The sequence below is a fragment of the Carcharodon carcharias genome (assembly GCF_017639515.1).
Source record: "Carcharodon carcharias isolate sCarCar2 chromosome 33 unlocalized genomic scaffold, sCarCar2.pri SUPER_33_unloc_1, whole genome shotgun sequence".
NCBI classification, from domain to species: domain Eukaryota; kingdom Metazoa; phylum Chordata; class Chondrichthyes; order Lamniformes; family Lamnidae; genus Carcharodon; species Carcharodon carcharias.
In genome coordinates, this window is record NW_024470690.1 from 423,736 (window position 1) to 440,366 (window position 16,631).

General features: G+C 49.9%; 1 protein-coding gene across 1 annotated transcript in view; it reads left to right on the forward strand.

Annotated features, from left to right (window-relative positions):
* LOC121274147 (solute carrier family 2, facilitated glucose transporter member 4-like) overlaps positions 1 to 15,889 on the forward strand; it is a 107,891-nt gene extending 92,002 nt beyond the window's left edge. Inside the window, exons 7-12 of the mRNA XM_041181327.1 lie at positions 4,641 to 4,745; positions 5,450 to 5,551; positions 6,398 to 6,601; positions 9,903 to 10,105; positions 14,400 to 14,484; positions 15,770 to 15,889. Of these exons, the coding sequence (XP_041037261.1) occupies positions 4,641 to 4,745; positions 5,450 to 5,551; positions 6,398 to 6,601; positions 9,903 to 10,105; positions 14,400 to 14,484; positions 15,770 to 15,889 (819 nt within the window). The remainder of the gene's footprint in view (positions 1 to 4,640; positions 4,746 to 5,449; positions 5,552 to 6,397; positions 6,602 to 9,902; positions 10,106 to 14,399; positions 14,485 to 15,769) is intronic.
* The last annotated feature ends 742 nt before the right edge of the window (positions 15,890 to 16,631 follow it).

Genomic DNA, 16,631 nt, shown 5'->3' on the forward strand with positions numbered 1-16,631 from the left:
GCTAACATGGACAGAGGATTCGCTAACATGGATAGAGGATTCGCTAACATGGATAGAGGATTCTTTAACATGAATAGAGGATTCGCTAACATGGACAGAGGATTCGTTAACATGGATAGAGGATTCGTTAACATGGACAGAGGATTCGCTAACATGGATAGAGGATTCGCTAACATGGATAGAGGATTCATTAACATGGACAGGGGATTCACTAACATGGACAGAGGATTCGCTAACATGGATAGAGGATTTGCTAACAAGGATAGAGGATTCGCTAACATGGACAGAGGATTCGCTAACATGGATAGAGGATTCGCTAACGTGGATAGAGGATTCACTAACATGGACAGGGGATTCGCTAACATGGACAGTGGATTCATTAGCATGGATAGAGGATTCACTAACATGGATAGAGGATTCGCTAACATGGATAGAGGATTCGCTAACATGGATAGAGGATTCATTAACATGGATAGAGGATTCACTAACATGGACAGAGGATTCACTAACATGGATAGAGGATTCACTAACATGGACAGAGGATTCACTAACATGGATAGAGGATTCACTAACATGGACAGAGGATTCATTAACATGGATAGAGGATTCATTAACATGGATAGAGGATTCTTTAACATGGATAGAGGATTCGCTAACATGGATAGAGGATTCGCTAACATGGACAGAGGATTCACTAACATGGACAGAGGATTCGCTAACATGGACAGAGGATTCATTAACATGGACGGAGGATTCACTAACATGGACAGAGGATTCGCTAACATGGATAGAGGATTCGCTAACATGGTCAGAGGATTCGTTAACATGGATAAAGGATTCATTAACATGGACAGAGGATTTGCTAACATGGATAGAGGATTCGTTAACATGGATAGAGGATTCGCTAACATGGACAGAGGATTCGTTAACATGGATAGAGGATTCGCTAACATGGATAGCGGATTTGCTAACATGGATAGAGGATTCGTTAACATGGACAGAGGATTCGCTATCATGGATAGAGGATTCGCTAACATGGATAGAGGATTCGCTAACATGGACAGAGGATTCGTTAACATGGATAGAGGATTCGTTAACATGGACAGAGGATTCGTTAACATGGATAGAGGATTCATTAACATGGACAGAGGATTCGTTAACATGGACAGAGGATTCGCTAACATGGATAGAGGATTCGCTAACATGGATAGCGGATTTGCTAACATGGATAGAGGATTCGTTAACATGGACAGAGGATTCGCTATCATGGATAGAGGATTCGCTAACATGGATAGAGGATTCGCTAACATGGACAGAGGATTCGTTAACATGGATAGAGGATTCGTTAACATGGACAGAGGATTCGTTAACATGGATAGAGGATTCATTAACATGGACAGAGGATTCGTTAACATGGACAGAGGATTCGCTAACATGGATAGAGGATTCGCTAACATGGATAGAGGATTCGCTAACATGGACAGAGGATTCGCTAACATGGATAGAGGATTCGCTAACATGGATAGAGGATTCATTAACAGGGATAGAGGATTCGCTAACATGGATAGAGGATTCACTAACATGGACAGAGGATTCGCTAACATGGATAGAGGATTCGCTAACATGGACAGAGGATTCGCTAACATGGACAGAGGATTCGCTAACATGGACAGAGGATTCACTAACATGGATAGAGGATTCGCTAACATGGACAGAGGATTCGCTAACATGGACAGAGGATTCGCTAACATGGACAGAGGATTCGCTAACATGGATAGAGGATTCGCTAACATGGATAGAGGATTCGCTAACATGGATAGAGGATTCATTAACATGGACAGGGGATTCACTAACATGGACAGAGGATTCGCTAACATGGATAGAGGATTTGCTAACATGGATAGAGGATTCGCTAACATGGACAGAGGATTCGCTAACATGGATAGAGGATTCGCTAACATGGATAGAGGATTCACTAACATGGATAGAGGATTCACTAACATGGACAGGGGATTCGCTAACATGGACAGAGGATTCATTAGCATGGATAGAGGATTCACTAACATGGATAGAGGATTCGCTAACATGGATAGAGGATTCGCTAACATGGATAGAGGATTCACTAACATGGATAGAGGATTCACTAACATGGACAGAGGATTCATTAGCATGGATAGAGGATTCACTAACATGGATAGAGGATTCGCTAACATGGATAGAGGATTCGCTAACATGGATAGAGGATTCATTAACATGGATAGAGGATTCACTAACATGGACAGAGGATTCACTAACATGGATAGAGGATTCACTAACATGGACAGAGGATTCACTAACATGGATAGAGGTTCACTAACATGGACAGAGGATTCATTAACATGGACAGAGGATTCATTAACATGGATAGAGGATTCTTTAACATGGATAGAGGATTCGCTAACATGGACAGAGGATTCGCTAACATGGATAGAGGATTCGCTAACATGGACAGAGGATTCACTAACATGGACAGAGGATTCGCTAACATGGACAGAGGATTCATTAACATGGACGGAGGATTCACTAACATGGACAGAGGATTCGCTAACATGGATAGAGGATTCGCTAACATGGACAGAGGATTCGTTAACATGGATAAAGGATTCATTAACATGGACAGAGGATTTGCTAACATGGATAGAGGATTCGCTAACATGGATAGAGGATTCGCTAACATGGACAGAGGATTCGTTAACATGGATAAAGGATTCATTAACATGGACAGAGGATTTGCTAACATGGATAGAGGATTCGTTAACATGGATAGAGGATTCGCTAACATGGACAGAGGATTCGTTAACATGGATAGAGGATTCGCTAACATGGATAGCGGATTTGCTAACATGGATAGAGGATTCGTTAACATGGACAGAGGATTCGCTAACATGGATAGAGGATTCGCTAACATGGATAGAGGATTCGCTAACATGGACAGAGGATTCGTTAACATGGATAGAGGATTCGTTAACATGGACAGAGGATTCGTTAACATGGATAGAGGATTCATTAACATGGATAGAGGAATCGTTAACATGGACAGAGGATTCGCTAACATGGATAGAGGATTCGCTAACATGGATAGAGGATTCGCTAACATGGACAGAGGATTCGCTAACATGGATAGAGGATTCGCTAACATGGATAGAGGATTCATTAACATGGATAGAGGATTCGCTAACATGGATAGAGGATTCATTAACATGGATAGAGGATTCGCTAACATGGATAGAGGATTCACTAACATGGACAGAGGATTCGCTAACATGGATAGAGGATTCACTAACATGGACAGAGGATTCGCTAACATGGACAGAGGATTCACTAACATGGATAGAGGATTCATTAACATGGATAGAGGATTCGCTAACATGGATAGAGGATTCATTAACATGGATAGAGGATTCACTAACATAGATAGAGGATTCGCTAACATGGACAGAGGATTCGCTAACATGGACAGAGGATTCGCTAACATGGATAGAGGATTCGCTAACATGGATAGAGGATTCGCTAACAGGAAACAGTGAGGATAAATGGGTCATTTTCAAGTTGGCAAATTGTGGAGTGCCAGAGATATCAGGCTGGGCCTCAGCCTATATGATCTATATTAATGACTTGGATGAAAGGACTGACTGTGCTGTATTTAAATTTACTGATGACATAAAGATGGGGAGGAAAGCAAGTTTTGTGGAGGACACAAAGAGTCTGCAAAGGGATATATTTTATGTGAGTCGGAACAAAATGTGAGGTTGTTCACTTCAGGAAGAATAGAAAAGCAGAGAGACTGCAGAATGCTGCCGTGCAGAGGGATCTGCGTGTCCCGGTTCATGAATCACAAAAAGTCAGCGTGCAGGTACAGCAAGTGATTAGGAAGGCACATGGGATGTTGGTGTTTATTACAAGGGAGATGGAGTATAAAAGTAGGGAAGTCTTGCTACAACTATACCGGGCATTGGTGAGACTGCACCTGGAGTACTGTGTACTCCAGGTCACCTTACTTAAGGAGGGATATACTTGCATTGGAAACAGTTCGGAGAAGGTTCACTCGGCTGATCCCTGGGGTGAAATGGGGTTTGTCTTACGGAGAGAGGCTGAGCAGATTGGGCCTATGCTCCTTGGAATTTGGAAGAATGAGAGGTGATCTTATTGAAACATATCAGATTCTGAGGTGGCTTGACAGGGCAGATGCTGACAGGATGGCTCCCCTCTTGGGCGAATCTAGAACTGGGGATGCAGTTTAAAAATAAGTCAGATTTAAGACAGAAATGAGGAATTTTTTTTCTCAGAATGTTGTTAGTCTGTGGAATTCTTTTCCCCAGAGAGCAGTGGAGGCTGAGTCATTGAAGATATTCAAGGCCGGGTTAGACAGGATTTTGATCAACATGAGAGTTGAGGATTATGAGTGGGAGGCAGGAAAGTGGATTTGAGGCCACAGTGAGATCAGCCATGATTGTATTGAATGGTGGAACATGCTGGAGGGGCTGAATGGCCTCCCCATGCTCCTAATTATCTACTTGTGTTCTTTGAATGGCCAACTGAAGGCAAGGAAAGGGTTAATGGTTAACGCCCCTGTCTCTCTCTCTCTCTCCCTCTCCCACCAGGTCTTCTATTATTCGACCAGCATCTTTATCAGTATGGGGATCCAGCAGCCGGTCTATGTTACCATTGGAGTCGGGATCATCAACACAGCCTTCACTGTGGTCTCTGTGAGTAGTGGGATCACTCCTGTTCCTGTGGTGAATTGCTTCCTGCAGGTAATTTAGCCCCAGGGCTGGGGCCTTCCGAATAGACACTACACCCATCAGAGAAGCTGACACCGGACACAGGGAGCCACAAAACAGCCTGTTCACTAACAGGAATGACATGCATTTCTATAGAACCCTTCAGCACAGCCTAATACTTTCCAGCCAGTGAACTACATTCTCCACTGTGGTCACTTTGGGAATGTGGGGAGCAGAGCACAGCAAGATTCCACAAACTGCAATGTGATAATCAGCTGTTCAAGTAATATTGGTCAAGGAATAAAAATTTTCCCAGAACAATCGGAACAATTCTCCATTCTGTACCTGTCCTGGGAGTGTTTGATGGGGACAGTGTAGAGGGAGCTTTACTCTGTATCTAGCCCCGTGCTGTACCTGTCCTGAGTGTGTTTGATGGGGACAGTGTAGAGGGAGATTTATTCTGTATCTAACCCCGTGCTGTACCTGTCCTGGGATTGTTTGGTGGGGACGGTGTACTGTACAGTGACCCTGGGATAGAGAGCAGAAACTACAGCCAGCGTTTGCTATTCCTGTCTACCTATCAGACCCCCTCCCCCACCTCCACCCCCAGTGAGATGTGTCCCGTTTGAGTCTGGAAAGGTTTACGTGTCTATTGTGTGACGTTGACTCCCTGTTCTCCTATTCCGCAGTTATTCCTTGTGGAGAGAATGGGTCGTAGGACACTGCACTTGCTGGGATTGGCTGGGATGAGTGTCTGTGCCTTCACGATGACCATTTCCTTGGCGTTACTGGTGAGTAACAGCTTGTCTGATTGGCTGTTGGCTTCCATCCAGCATTTGCACTTGCACGGTATTCATTTGTTAATCATATTCAACATAGAGGCCATTCGGGCTATCATGTCTGTGCCAGCTCTTTGAAAGAGCTCTCCAATTAATCTCACTCCCCCGCCCCTGATCTTACTCCCATAGCCTTGTGGATTTTTCCCCTTCAACTATTTCTCCAATTCCCCCTTTGAAAGTTCCTACTGAATCTGCTTCCACCGCCCTTTCAGGCAGCACCTTCCAGATCACAACAACTCACTGTGTAAACAAAATCCTCCTCATCTCCCCCTCTGGCTCTCTTCAGTCTGTGTTCGAATGGTTTCCATTTGAATTGTATGATCATTCTTTCATATATCTGTGATTTCACGATAATTACTATGTTGTTGATCTGTCAATAATAAATCAACATATCGCCCGTTCTCCACTCCCCCACCCCCCCCCCCAAGTTGTCCCAAACCCCCCCCCCAACCCAACTCTCACAGCCCCCGCAGTGAGACCGCTCAGTCGAGGGTCATACGGGTTACACCGGATCTGCCCTCCCACCCTTCCCATTCCCCCTCCCTGGATTTAACGCTCCCTCTCTCTCTCTCTCTTCCCCCTCCCCCAGATTTAATGTTCTCTCTCTCTCTCTCTGTTCCCCCTCCCCTGGATTTAATGTTCTCTCTCTCTCTCTCTCTTCCCCCTCCCCTGGATTTAACGTTCCCTCTCTCTCTCTCTCTTCCCCCTCCCCCAGATTTAACGCTCCCTCTCTCTCTCTCTCTTCCCCCTCCCCCAGATTTAACGCTACCTCTCTCTCTCTCTCTTCCCCCTCCACAGGATAAGTTGCCCTGGATGAGCTACATCAGCATGGTCGCCATCTTTGGTTTTGTGGCCTTCTTCGAGGTGGGGCCAGGCCCCATCCCATGGTTCATTGTGGCTGAGCTGTTCAGCCAGGGGCCGCGGCCGGCTGCAATGACCATCGCCGGATTCGCCAACTGGACCTCGAACTTCCTGGTGGGGATGACGTTCCAGTACATCGTGGTGCGTACGGAGGAGGGTGAATGTGTGGGAGAGAATAACCTGGGGCAGGTTGTCTCTGGTGAGGGTGGGGAATCAGTGCCCCCCATTAGAGGGTTCGTTCTCAAAGTGGAGGGGGGGTGGGGGGCAGGCGTGTTGAGGGGAGCCCAGGGAAGCAAGGTCGGGACCTCGAGGTTCTGGCAACAGAGGAGAACATTCCAGAAAAAGAGTTCAAAGGGCGTGGAGCTCACTGCCGTCATTTTATTGGTCATCCTATGCTGATAGGGTGGGAGAAAGTCGAGTTGGGAGGAGGCTCATTTGGAGCATAAAGACCAGCACAGAGCAGATGGGCCAAATGGCCTGTTCCTGTGCTGTAGAATCAGTGATGGGCTCAGATATGTGAGCAACAGAATCCAAGCCGTAACTTCCAGTGTGAGTGCTGATGGAGTGCTGCACTGCCAGAGGTACTGGCTTCTGGAGAAATCCAGGTGGATGTAAAAGATCCCATGGCCACTATTGGAAGAAGAGCAGGATAGGGTTGGGGGGTGGAGGGTTGGGGAGCGGGGGTGGCAGGGTTGGGGGGTGGGGGTGGCGGGGTGGAGGGTTGGGGGGTGGGTGTGGCGGGGTGGAGGGTTGGGGGGCGGGGGTGGCAGGGTGGAGGGTTGGGGGGCGGGGGTGGAGGGTTGGGGGGCGGGGGTGGAGGGTTGGGGGTGGGTGTGGCGGGGTGGAGGGTTGGGGGGTGGAGGGTTGGGGGGTGGGGGTGGAGGGTTGGGGGGTGCGGGTGGAGGGTTGGGGGGTGGGGGTGGCGGGGTGGAGGGTTGGGGAGCGGGGGTGGCAGGGTGGAGGGTTGGGGGGGCGGGGGTGGGGGTGGCAGGGTGGAGGGTTGGGGGGCGGGGGTGGAGGGTTGGGGGCGGGGGGTGGAGGGTTGGGGGGTGGGGGTGGAGGGTTGGGGGGTGGGGGTGGAGGGTTGGGGGGTGGGGGTGGCGGGGTGGAGGGTTGGGGAGCGGGGGTGGCAGGGTGGAGGGTTGGGGGGCGGGGGTGGGGGTGGCAGGGTGGAGGGTTGGGGGGCGGGGGTGGAGGGTTGGGGGGCGGGGGTGGAGGGTTGGGGGGTGGGGGTGGAGGGTTGGGGGGTGGGGGTGGCGGGGTGGAGGGTTGGGGGGTGGGGGTGGAGGGTTGGGGGGTGGGGGGTGGCGGGGTGGAGGGTTGGGGGGTGGAGGGTTGGGGGGTGGGGGTGGAGGGTTGGGGGTGGGTGTGGCGGGGTGGAGGGTTGGGGGGTGGAGGGTTGGGGGGTGGGGGTGGAGGGTTGGGGGGGTGGGGGTGGAGGGTTGGGGGGTGGGGGTGGCGGGGTGGAGGGTTGGGGAGCGGGGGTGGCAGGGTGGAGGGTTGGGGAGTGGGGGTGGAGGGTTGGGGGGCGGGGGTGGCAGGGTTGGGGGGTGGAGGGTTGGGGGGCAGGGGTGGCAGGGTGGAGGGTTGGGGAGCGGGGGTGGCAGGGTGGAGGGTTGGGGAGCGGGGGTGGCAGGGTGGAGGGTTGGGGGGTGGAGGGTGGAGGGTTGGGGGGTGGGGGTGGAGGGTTGGGGGGTGGGGGTGGCGGGGTGGAGGGTTGGGGGGTGGGGGTGGAGGGTTGGGGGGTGGGTGTGTGGCGGGGTGGAGGGTTGGGGGGTGGAGGGTTGGGGGGTGGGGGTGGAGGGTTGGGGGGTGGGGGTGGCGGGGTGGAGGGTTGGGGGGTGGGGGTGGAGGGTTGGGGGGTGGGTTGTGGCGGGGTGGAGGGTTGGGGGGTGGAGGGTTGGGGGTTGGGGGGTGGAGGGTTGGGGGGTGGGGGTGGAGGGTTGGGGGGTGGGGGTGGCAGGGTGGAGGGTTGGGGGGTGGAGGGTTGGGGGGTGGGGGTGGAGGGTTGGGGGTGGGGGTGGGGGTGGAGGGTTGGGGGGTGGAGGGTTGAGGGGTGGGGATGGAGGGTTGGGGGGTGGAGGGTTGGGGGGTGGGGGTGGAGGGTTGGGGGGTGGTGGTGGAGGGTTGGGGGGTGGGGGTGGCAGGGTGGAGGGTTGGGGGGTGGAGGGTTGGGGGGTGGGGGTGGAGGGTTGGGGGTGGGGGTGGAGGGTTGGGGTGGAGGGTTGGGGGTGGTGGGGGTGGCAGGGTGGAGGGTTGGGGTGGGGGTGGAGGGTTGGGGGGTGGGGGTGGAGGGTTGGGGGGTGAGGGTGGGGGTGGAGGGTTGGGGTGGGGGTGGAGGGTTGGGGGGTGGGGGTGGAGGGTTGGGGGTGGAGGGTTGGGGGGTGGGGGGGTGGAGGGTTGGGGGGTGAGGGTGGGGGTGGAGGGTTGGGGGGTGGAGGGTTCTTGGGTGGGGGTGGAGGGTGGAGGGTTGGGGGTGGCAGGGTGGAGGGTTGGGGGGTGGGGGGTGGGGGTGGCAGGGTGGAGGGTTGGGGGGTGGGGGGGTGGCAGGGTGGAGGGTTGGGGTGGGGGTGGAGGGTTGGGGGGTGGGGGTGGAGGGTTGGGGGGTGAGGGTGGGGGTGGAGGGTTGGGGTGGGGGTGGAGGGTTGGGGGTGGAGTGTTGGGGGGTGGGGGTGGAGGGTTGGGGGGTGAGGGTGGGGGTGGAGGGTTGGGGGGTGGAGGGTTTGGGGTGGCAGGGTGGAGGGTTGGGGGGTGGGGGTGGAGGGTGGAGGGTTGGGGGGGTGGGGGTGGAGGGTTGGGGGGTGGGGGTGGAGGGTTGGGGGGTGGAGGGTTGGGGGGGTGGGGGTGGAGGGTTGGGGGGTGGAGGGTTGGGGGGTGGGGGTGGAGGGTGGAGGGTTGGGGGGTGGGGGGGTGGGGGTGGAGGGTTGGGGGGTGGGGGTGGCAGGGTGGAGGGTTGGGGGGTGGGGGGGTGGGGGTGGCAGGGTGGAGGGTTGGGGGAGGGTTGGGTGTGGGGGTGGGGGTGGAGGGTTGGGGGGTGGGGGTGGCAGGGTGGAGGGGTGAGGGTGGGGGTGGAGGGTTGGGGGTGGGGGTGGAGGGTGTGGGGTGGGGTGGAGGGTGAGGGTGGGGGTGGAGGGTTGGGGGGTGGCGGGGTGGAGGGTGGGGGTGGAGGGTTGGGGGGTGGGGGTGGAGAGAAAGTTGTCTTCAGTGTCCTGGGGCCAATATTTATCCCTTAACCAGGATCACAAATCCTGATGACCTGGTCATTATCACATTACTGTTTGTGGGATCTTGCTGTGCATACACTGGCCACCACATTTCCTGCATTCCAACAGTGACTTCAAAAAAAAAGTTTCATTAGCTGTGAAGCGCTTTGGGATATCCTGAGGTGGTGAAATGTGCTATAGAAATGCAAGTCTTCCCCTTTCTCTCTTTGCTTTGCCAGGAGCTCTGTGGCCCTTTCGTCTTCCTCATCTTCGCCCTCCTGCTTGTCGGCTTCTGTGGCTTCACCTACTTCAAGGTGCCAGAGACCCGGGGAAAGACCTTTGATGAGATTGCAGCCACCTTCCGCCGAACACCCTCGCTCCTGGACCAAGAGTTCAAACAAAACAGCACTGAGCTCGAGTATCTCGACGATGAGTTCACCATGTGAGGGAGAGAGAGAGAGAGAACGAGAGCACAGACGCGAGAGAGAAAGGGAAGGAGTGAGAGAGTGAAGATGAGAGAACAGAAGCGATAGGTTTTAACCCCTCACTCCACTCCTCACCAACGCTCGCTCAGAGATGGACATTAGCACCAGCACCTAGCGTGGCTTTCTGTAGTCTTATTAAAAAGTATTTTGTGTCTTTTTTTAAATTCTATGATTACATTTTAGAAGATGAAGGAGCCAAAGAGAGAGAGAGCATGAAAGAAAGAGAGGGAGAGAGAGAAAATGAGGAACTCCTTGGCTCCGAGGGCCCATTTGTGAAGTGTACAGAAAACAGGACAGCCACACTCAGAGAAGGTTTCAGGAGGGAATTCAGGGACACTCAAGAAGCCGGAACTGAAGGAGAACAGAGATCTGGGAACATTAGAGATGTTTACAGAGATAGGGAGGGTTATAGAGACTGGAGGAGGTTACGGAGATAGGGAGGGTTGTAGAAGCTGGAGCAGGTTACAGAGAGGGGGGGATGCTGGAGGAGGTTAAGAGGAAGAGTTGTTGGATTTTTAAAGGAGACATGATAAGGTTTTACGACTGACAAGATGAATAAGGGAAGGTTATTATGTTGATTTTTCCCAAAGCTACTGATCACATTGACAACATGAAAGATTTTAATATTATGGGAAAAGTAAATTTCCAAAGACGTGTAGAACAATGGGATTTTACACATTAAGGAGAGCAAACATCTATAAAGAGGGATGGAAGGCTATGTGTGTGTGGCCATGTAACATCTTGAAAGGTACACTGTGTGACAGACTTAGAGGAAGCTTGAGCAACATTTGCAGAAGTCGACTTTGTCCAGTAACGAAAGCTGTGTTAAAAAGTTGTTGGAATTCCATTGTCGAGTGGGTCATGTGATAACCTTGCCGGATTGCTCATTTAAATTTCCAATCTGTTTTGGCCTGTTGCCTTAAAGGGGGTGTGTATTCGGGACTCTGCTTACTTAAGAGTTTTGGGAACTGTTAAGACTAAATAACCATGTAACTATAATCTTGTGTGTGTTATAAAAGCAGAAAATGCTGGAAAAACTCAGCAGGTCTGACAGCATCTGTAAAGAGAGAAACCATTAACATTTCAAAGTCTGCATGACCCTTCAGAGCTAAAGAGAAGTAGAAATGTGATGAGAATAATCCCAGGAATGAAAGGCTTAACATATGAGGAACGTTTGAGGACTCTGGGTCTATACTCGATGGAGTTTAGAAGGATGAGGGGGGATCTGATTGAAACTTACAGAATACTGAAAGGCCTAGATAGAGTGGACGTGGGGAAGATGTTTCCATTAGTAGGAGAGACTAGGACCCGAGGGCACAGCCTCAGAGTAAAGGGAAGACCTTTTAGAACAGAGATGAAGAGAAACTTCTTTAGCCAGAGAGTGGTGAATCTATGGAATTCATTGCCACAGAAGGCTGTGGAGGCCAGGTCATTAAGTGTATTTAAGACCGAGATAGATAGATTGTTGATTGGTAAGGGGATCACAGGTTACAGGGAGAAGGCGGGAGAATGGGGTTGAGAAACGTATCAGCCAGGATTGAATGGCAGAGCAGACCCGATGGGCCGAATGGTCTAATTTCTGCTCCTATGTCTTATGGTCTTATGGAAATTTATACTGTTTAAGGGGATGAAGCAGGATAAAAGGTCAGCGATAGGTGGGGGCTAAGGAGAGATTGACAAAGATGTCATGGGCACAAGACAAAGGGAGTGTTAATGGTAGTGCTAAGGGCTAAAGAAGGTGCTAATGGTGGCATAAAGGTAAGAAAGCAGAATGTGTGAATAGCAGGACTAGAGTAAGCACTCTGAAAGAACAACATGGAACAGTAAAAGGTGGCCCTTTTGGGGGTGGGGTGGTGGAGGGGGCAGTGGTTGGGCAGAAAGTATAGAAAAAGGGATAAAGGAGGGGATGAAAAAGGGGATGAAACAATGAATAAAAATAAGTGGATACAAAATAAAACAAAATTTAAAGGGATTAAAAGGGGTGAAGATAGAGGAGAGCGTTCATGGTCTGAAGTTGTTGAGCTCAATGTTAAGTCTGGAAGGCTGTAAACGTTAACTCTGTTTCTCCCACCATAGATGCTGTCAGACCAGCTGAGCTTTTCCAGCATCTTCTGTTTTTGATTCAGATTTCCAGCATCTGCAGTATTTTGCTTTTATCTTGTGTGTGTTTATTGTTTTGTTTTCCTTGCTAATAAATGATTTAACTTAATTTTTAAAAACACTAAAGGTGTTAGTGGACTGATTACTTCTGAATCCGTGCACAGATCTTCTCACAGTAAATACAAATTGCAAAACCATTGTGCCAGCATGGCCAAGTTTCCCTTGTGGACTTGGTCTGCCTGATACACATCACCTGCCACATCATAACAACATTGAGGGCTCTTTGCGGGATTTTTGAAATCCTTTGTTTGGCTTTGAGTTGATGAATCTTAAGGGCTACAAGTACAAGAAGAACATTGAAGTCAGGCATTGGTGTGGAGGGATTTTTAAGTAGTGAGACTGCAAAAATAGCTTTACCCATAGCTAAGACTTTTCTGGGAGTAGACGATTGGTTTACAATAAGTAACTTATAAGTTGCAGTTAGGGTTAACCGTAGGGGCAAAGAAAGCAGACATAATGGGAGTAATAGTGCAGCATTTGACATTGGAAGGGATACCTAAAGCTAGTGAGTCAGCTGAATTGGCTAACATTCAGTTTCAAATGAAAAAAACTTGAGTTGGAGGTGAAAGAAAAGGAACAGGAGAAAGTGAGAGCATTTCAAAAGGGAATGGAAATGAGAAAGCTTGATCTTCACAGGGAGAAATGAGCAATGAAAGAAAGGGAGAAGGAAAGAGAGAATATCAGCTTAAAAAGCTGCAAGTTAATGAAGGGATCGCAGATGCTGAGGAAGGTTCTAATGTGGAAAGAACCACTTTTAATTTATAATCCATTGGGGTGATGTTTATATTTGTGCAGACTATCCTGAAGTTTATGGAAAGGGATGTAGAGGTGTTCTTCATTTCATTTGAGAAGATAGCTAAGCAGATGAAATGGCCACAAGAAATCTGGACATTACTTTTACAGTCTAAGTTGGTAGGTAGAGCTCATGAGGTTTATGTTTCACTTTCAGGAGAAGTGTTGATAGATTATAATGCAGTAAAAAAAAAGGCTATTCTGTGTGCATATGAGTTGGTCCTAAGGTGTACAGGCCAAAATTTAGGAATATAAGGAAACAGCCTGTTCAGATTTATATTGAGTTTGAGAGGGTAAAATAAAATAATTTTGACCGGTGGATGTGGGCATTAAAAGTAGAGACAACATATGCAGCTCTTAGAGAAGTAATTCTTTTTGAAGAATTTAAGGATTTGATTCCTTCAGTTGTGAGAACTCGAGTGGAGGGTTAAAATGTTAAGACAAGCAGCAGAGATAGCTGATGATTCTGAGTTAGCTCGTAGATCTAAACCTTTTACTCATCATGCTTTTAAATCAGAGAGTGGGAAGGTGAAAGGAAGGTGGATCGTCAGGGGGGAGAAGGACTAGTTGGAAATTCTGAGCAAGTCTTTTCTCAGTCCAGAAAGGAAGGTGCTGAGGGTGGAAGTGATACTCGAAAAGTGAGGTGTTTTTATTGTAATAAGTTGGGACACACAAAGGCAACGTGTTGGAGACTACAGGGAAAACCCACTGCTTTAATTGGAACACAGAAAAGGTTTGGAAATAGGAGTGCTGTGGGTTCTAAGATCCAGAATCTGGAAAAATCTGTGCATTGTGTGCAGGTGAAGCAGGAAGAATCGGTGATAGGTAAAGAAGTGGGAATGTGTTCCCAATTTATGCAAGGGAGTGCTGAAGGGCAGGTAATAGAAATGTATAAAGATTTGGTTTGTGAAGGGAAAGTCCATGTGGACAGAGTAGAGCAAGCAAAAATTTTAAAATTTTAAGAGACACAGGTGCTAGTCAATCTTCAATGTTATGCAATAGTAGTATTTGTTGTTCAGAGCGAATACTGCAGTGGTAATAAGTGGGATTCATGGAGATGCTAAACCTATTCCGTTGTGGAAGGTAAATTTAAAATGTAAGTTGAAAACAGGTGAGGTGATTGTTGGAATTGTGGGAAGATTGTCCATTGCAGGGGTTCGATTTATTTTAAGTAATGATATAGCTGGGTCACAGATGTTGGTGGTGCCTACTGTATTTGAGCAGCCTGTGGAGGTGTTGCAGAAAGAGCATCCCTAGTTTGTTTCCAGATTGTGTAATAATGAGATGATAAACTCACAGGTTGAAACAGGAAAAGGAGGAATTTAAAAGGCAGGGAAAAGATGCTGATATTCAATTAGCTGGATCTGGCTCTTCCCAGGGCTCGGTGGGTGATCTTTGTGGAGTCTCCCAATCAGCTGTGCACATTTGTGTCAAGCAGGTTACAGATGCCTCTGTTCAGATGGGCATTGACCTTTATCCACTTCCATTGGGACCAGGCAAGTCAGGCACAGTGAGCCAGAGGCTTCGCGGCAATTGCTGGCTTCCCCCGCATCCAGGGTGCAATAGACTGTACAAATGTGGCCATCAAGGCGCCAGCGAGTGAGCCCGGTGCCTTCGTCAACAGGAAGAGATTCCGCTCCATGAACGTGCAGATAGTGTGTGATCACAGGGTGTGATCCTACAAGTCCGTGCAAGGTAACCAGGCAGCTCCCACGACACCCCAGACACTCCCAGGTGCCGAGGCTTTTCAGTGCTCTAGCCCAGCTGGATGGATGGCTGCTGGGTGACAAGGGCTATCCCTCAGAAGGTGGCTCATGACGCCTCTCCACCATCCAAGAACAGAAGCTGAGCAGCGGTACAATAGGAGCCAGGCCTCCACAAGTGCTGTGGTGCAGAGAGCCATTGGTCTTCTCAAGATGCGCTTCTGATGCCTGGACCACTCAGGTGTGCACTCCAATACCCCCCAGATCGTGTCTCTGTGATAGTGGTTGCATGCTGCGCTCTCCACAATCGGGCACTGGAAAGATGGGAAGCAGTGGATGATGAAGACCTTGACGCGCTGGACGAGGCTGCACATGATGAGTCCAGCGGTGGCTCAGAGGATGAGGAAGCACAGGGTGATGATGAGGGACAGCACACCGACTCACATTTGCACCAAGGAGGCAGGGACATCCAGGACACTTTAATCCAATGAACCTTCAGCCAGCTCCACACACATGGGTCAGCAGGAACAGCATTGCCTGGAACTTCCACATGTGGCTCTTAGGGGCTACATCTTCCACCTCATCAGCTGCAACTAAGGGCTTAGTGCAGAAACATCAATCTCCACTCAAACACTCATGATAAATATGTGAAAAAGGAACAAAGCACCACAATGAAAAGCCCCTCAGCCATGGTAACAATGGTGGACTTTACTGTGTCCAAAATTATTAAAGCCCACATGATTATTTCACAATGACTGAGAAATGGGTCCCTATTCTACACCAAATCCCCAGTGACATACCCGGGAGTAAGTTTGACTCTGGCTGGAGGTGGCCTCACCTGAGAGCCTCTCTGGATAGTAGTTACTTGACCTGTGGTGGTTTGGTGCTCTCGCCACCCACAGTGTCGGCGGTGCCTCCTTGTGGCTCCCACTGGTAATAACATCACTGTTATCCATGTTGGCCCAGAGACAAAAGGTGTGTTGGCTGAACGACCTGAGGAAGAGCACCCTGTTGGTTGTGGTCTGCGTGGACCAGAAGAATCATAAGAAAGTGGATGACTATCGTCCGTCAGAGTGGCCTGGATGAAAAGCAACCCGGATAAAAAACATCCTCACAGTTGTGCCCTTTATAGAGGCCACTGTGCAAAATGCAAATGCTAGTAACGGAATCAACAGACTAGAGATGAAGACCACCTCAACACAAACTGACAAGGTGGATTCCAGGCTGTCTAGACAGTACCACCCACCCTACTGGGATCCGGTGAAACAGACCCGGCTGGAGGAGCCGGAACCCCCAATACTGAACGACAATCAGCACCAAAAGCTTTCAGAGTCAGGCCCTTCCAGCGAGAGGGAGGACACAAGAGCCATGAGAACACTAACCTTTTACAATAAGGAGTACAAGGGAACGTTAACCTTGGAAGAAAATGGGGTAGAGGAGCCCCAAGAAGAGACAAATATTCCACCTACATATGTAGAGCCTGTGGTGTTACCTCCCAGTGAAGACAGAAGCGGGCTGAGTGAAGTGGAGATCCCGTTGATGGGCTGCTCTACAATCAGTTACTCCCCGGGAGTGAGAGAGTTCAGCAAGAACATGGCCATAAAACCCCAGATCAAACACGTTCATACCAGATGTTCCAAATGCAGAAGACCTGGCGAGTAGCACTCTACTGTGTGTCATTACAGCAAGTGTAAAGGGGTCCAGCCACCCCTCACCGGAACGATCTATGCCTGTGAACATTGTGAAATGCAGTTCACATCACAAATCGGACTCAGCCAGCACGAGCGACATAGACAAACCAAAGTACAAAACACCAAAAGACTAGCAG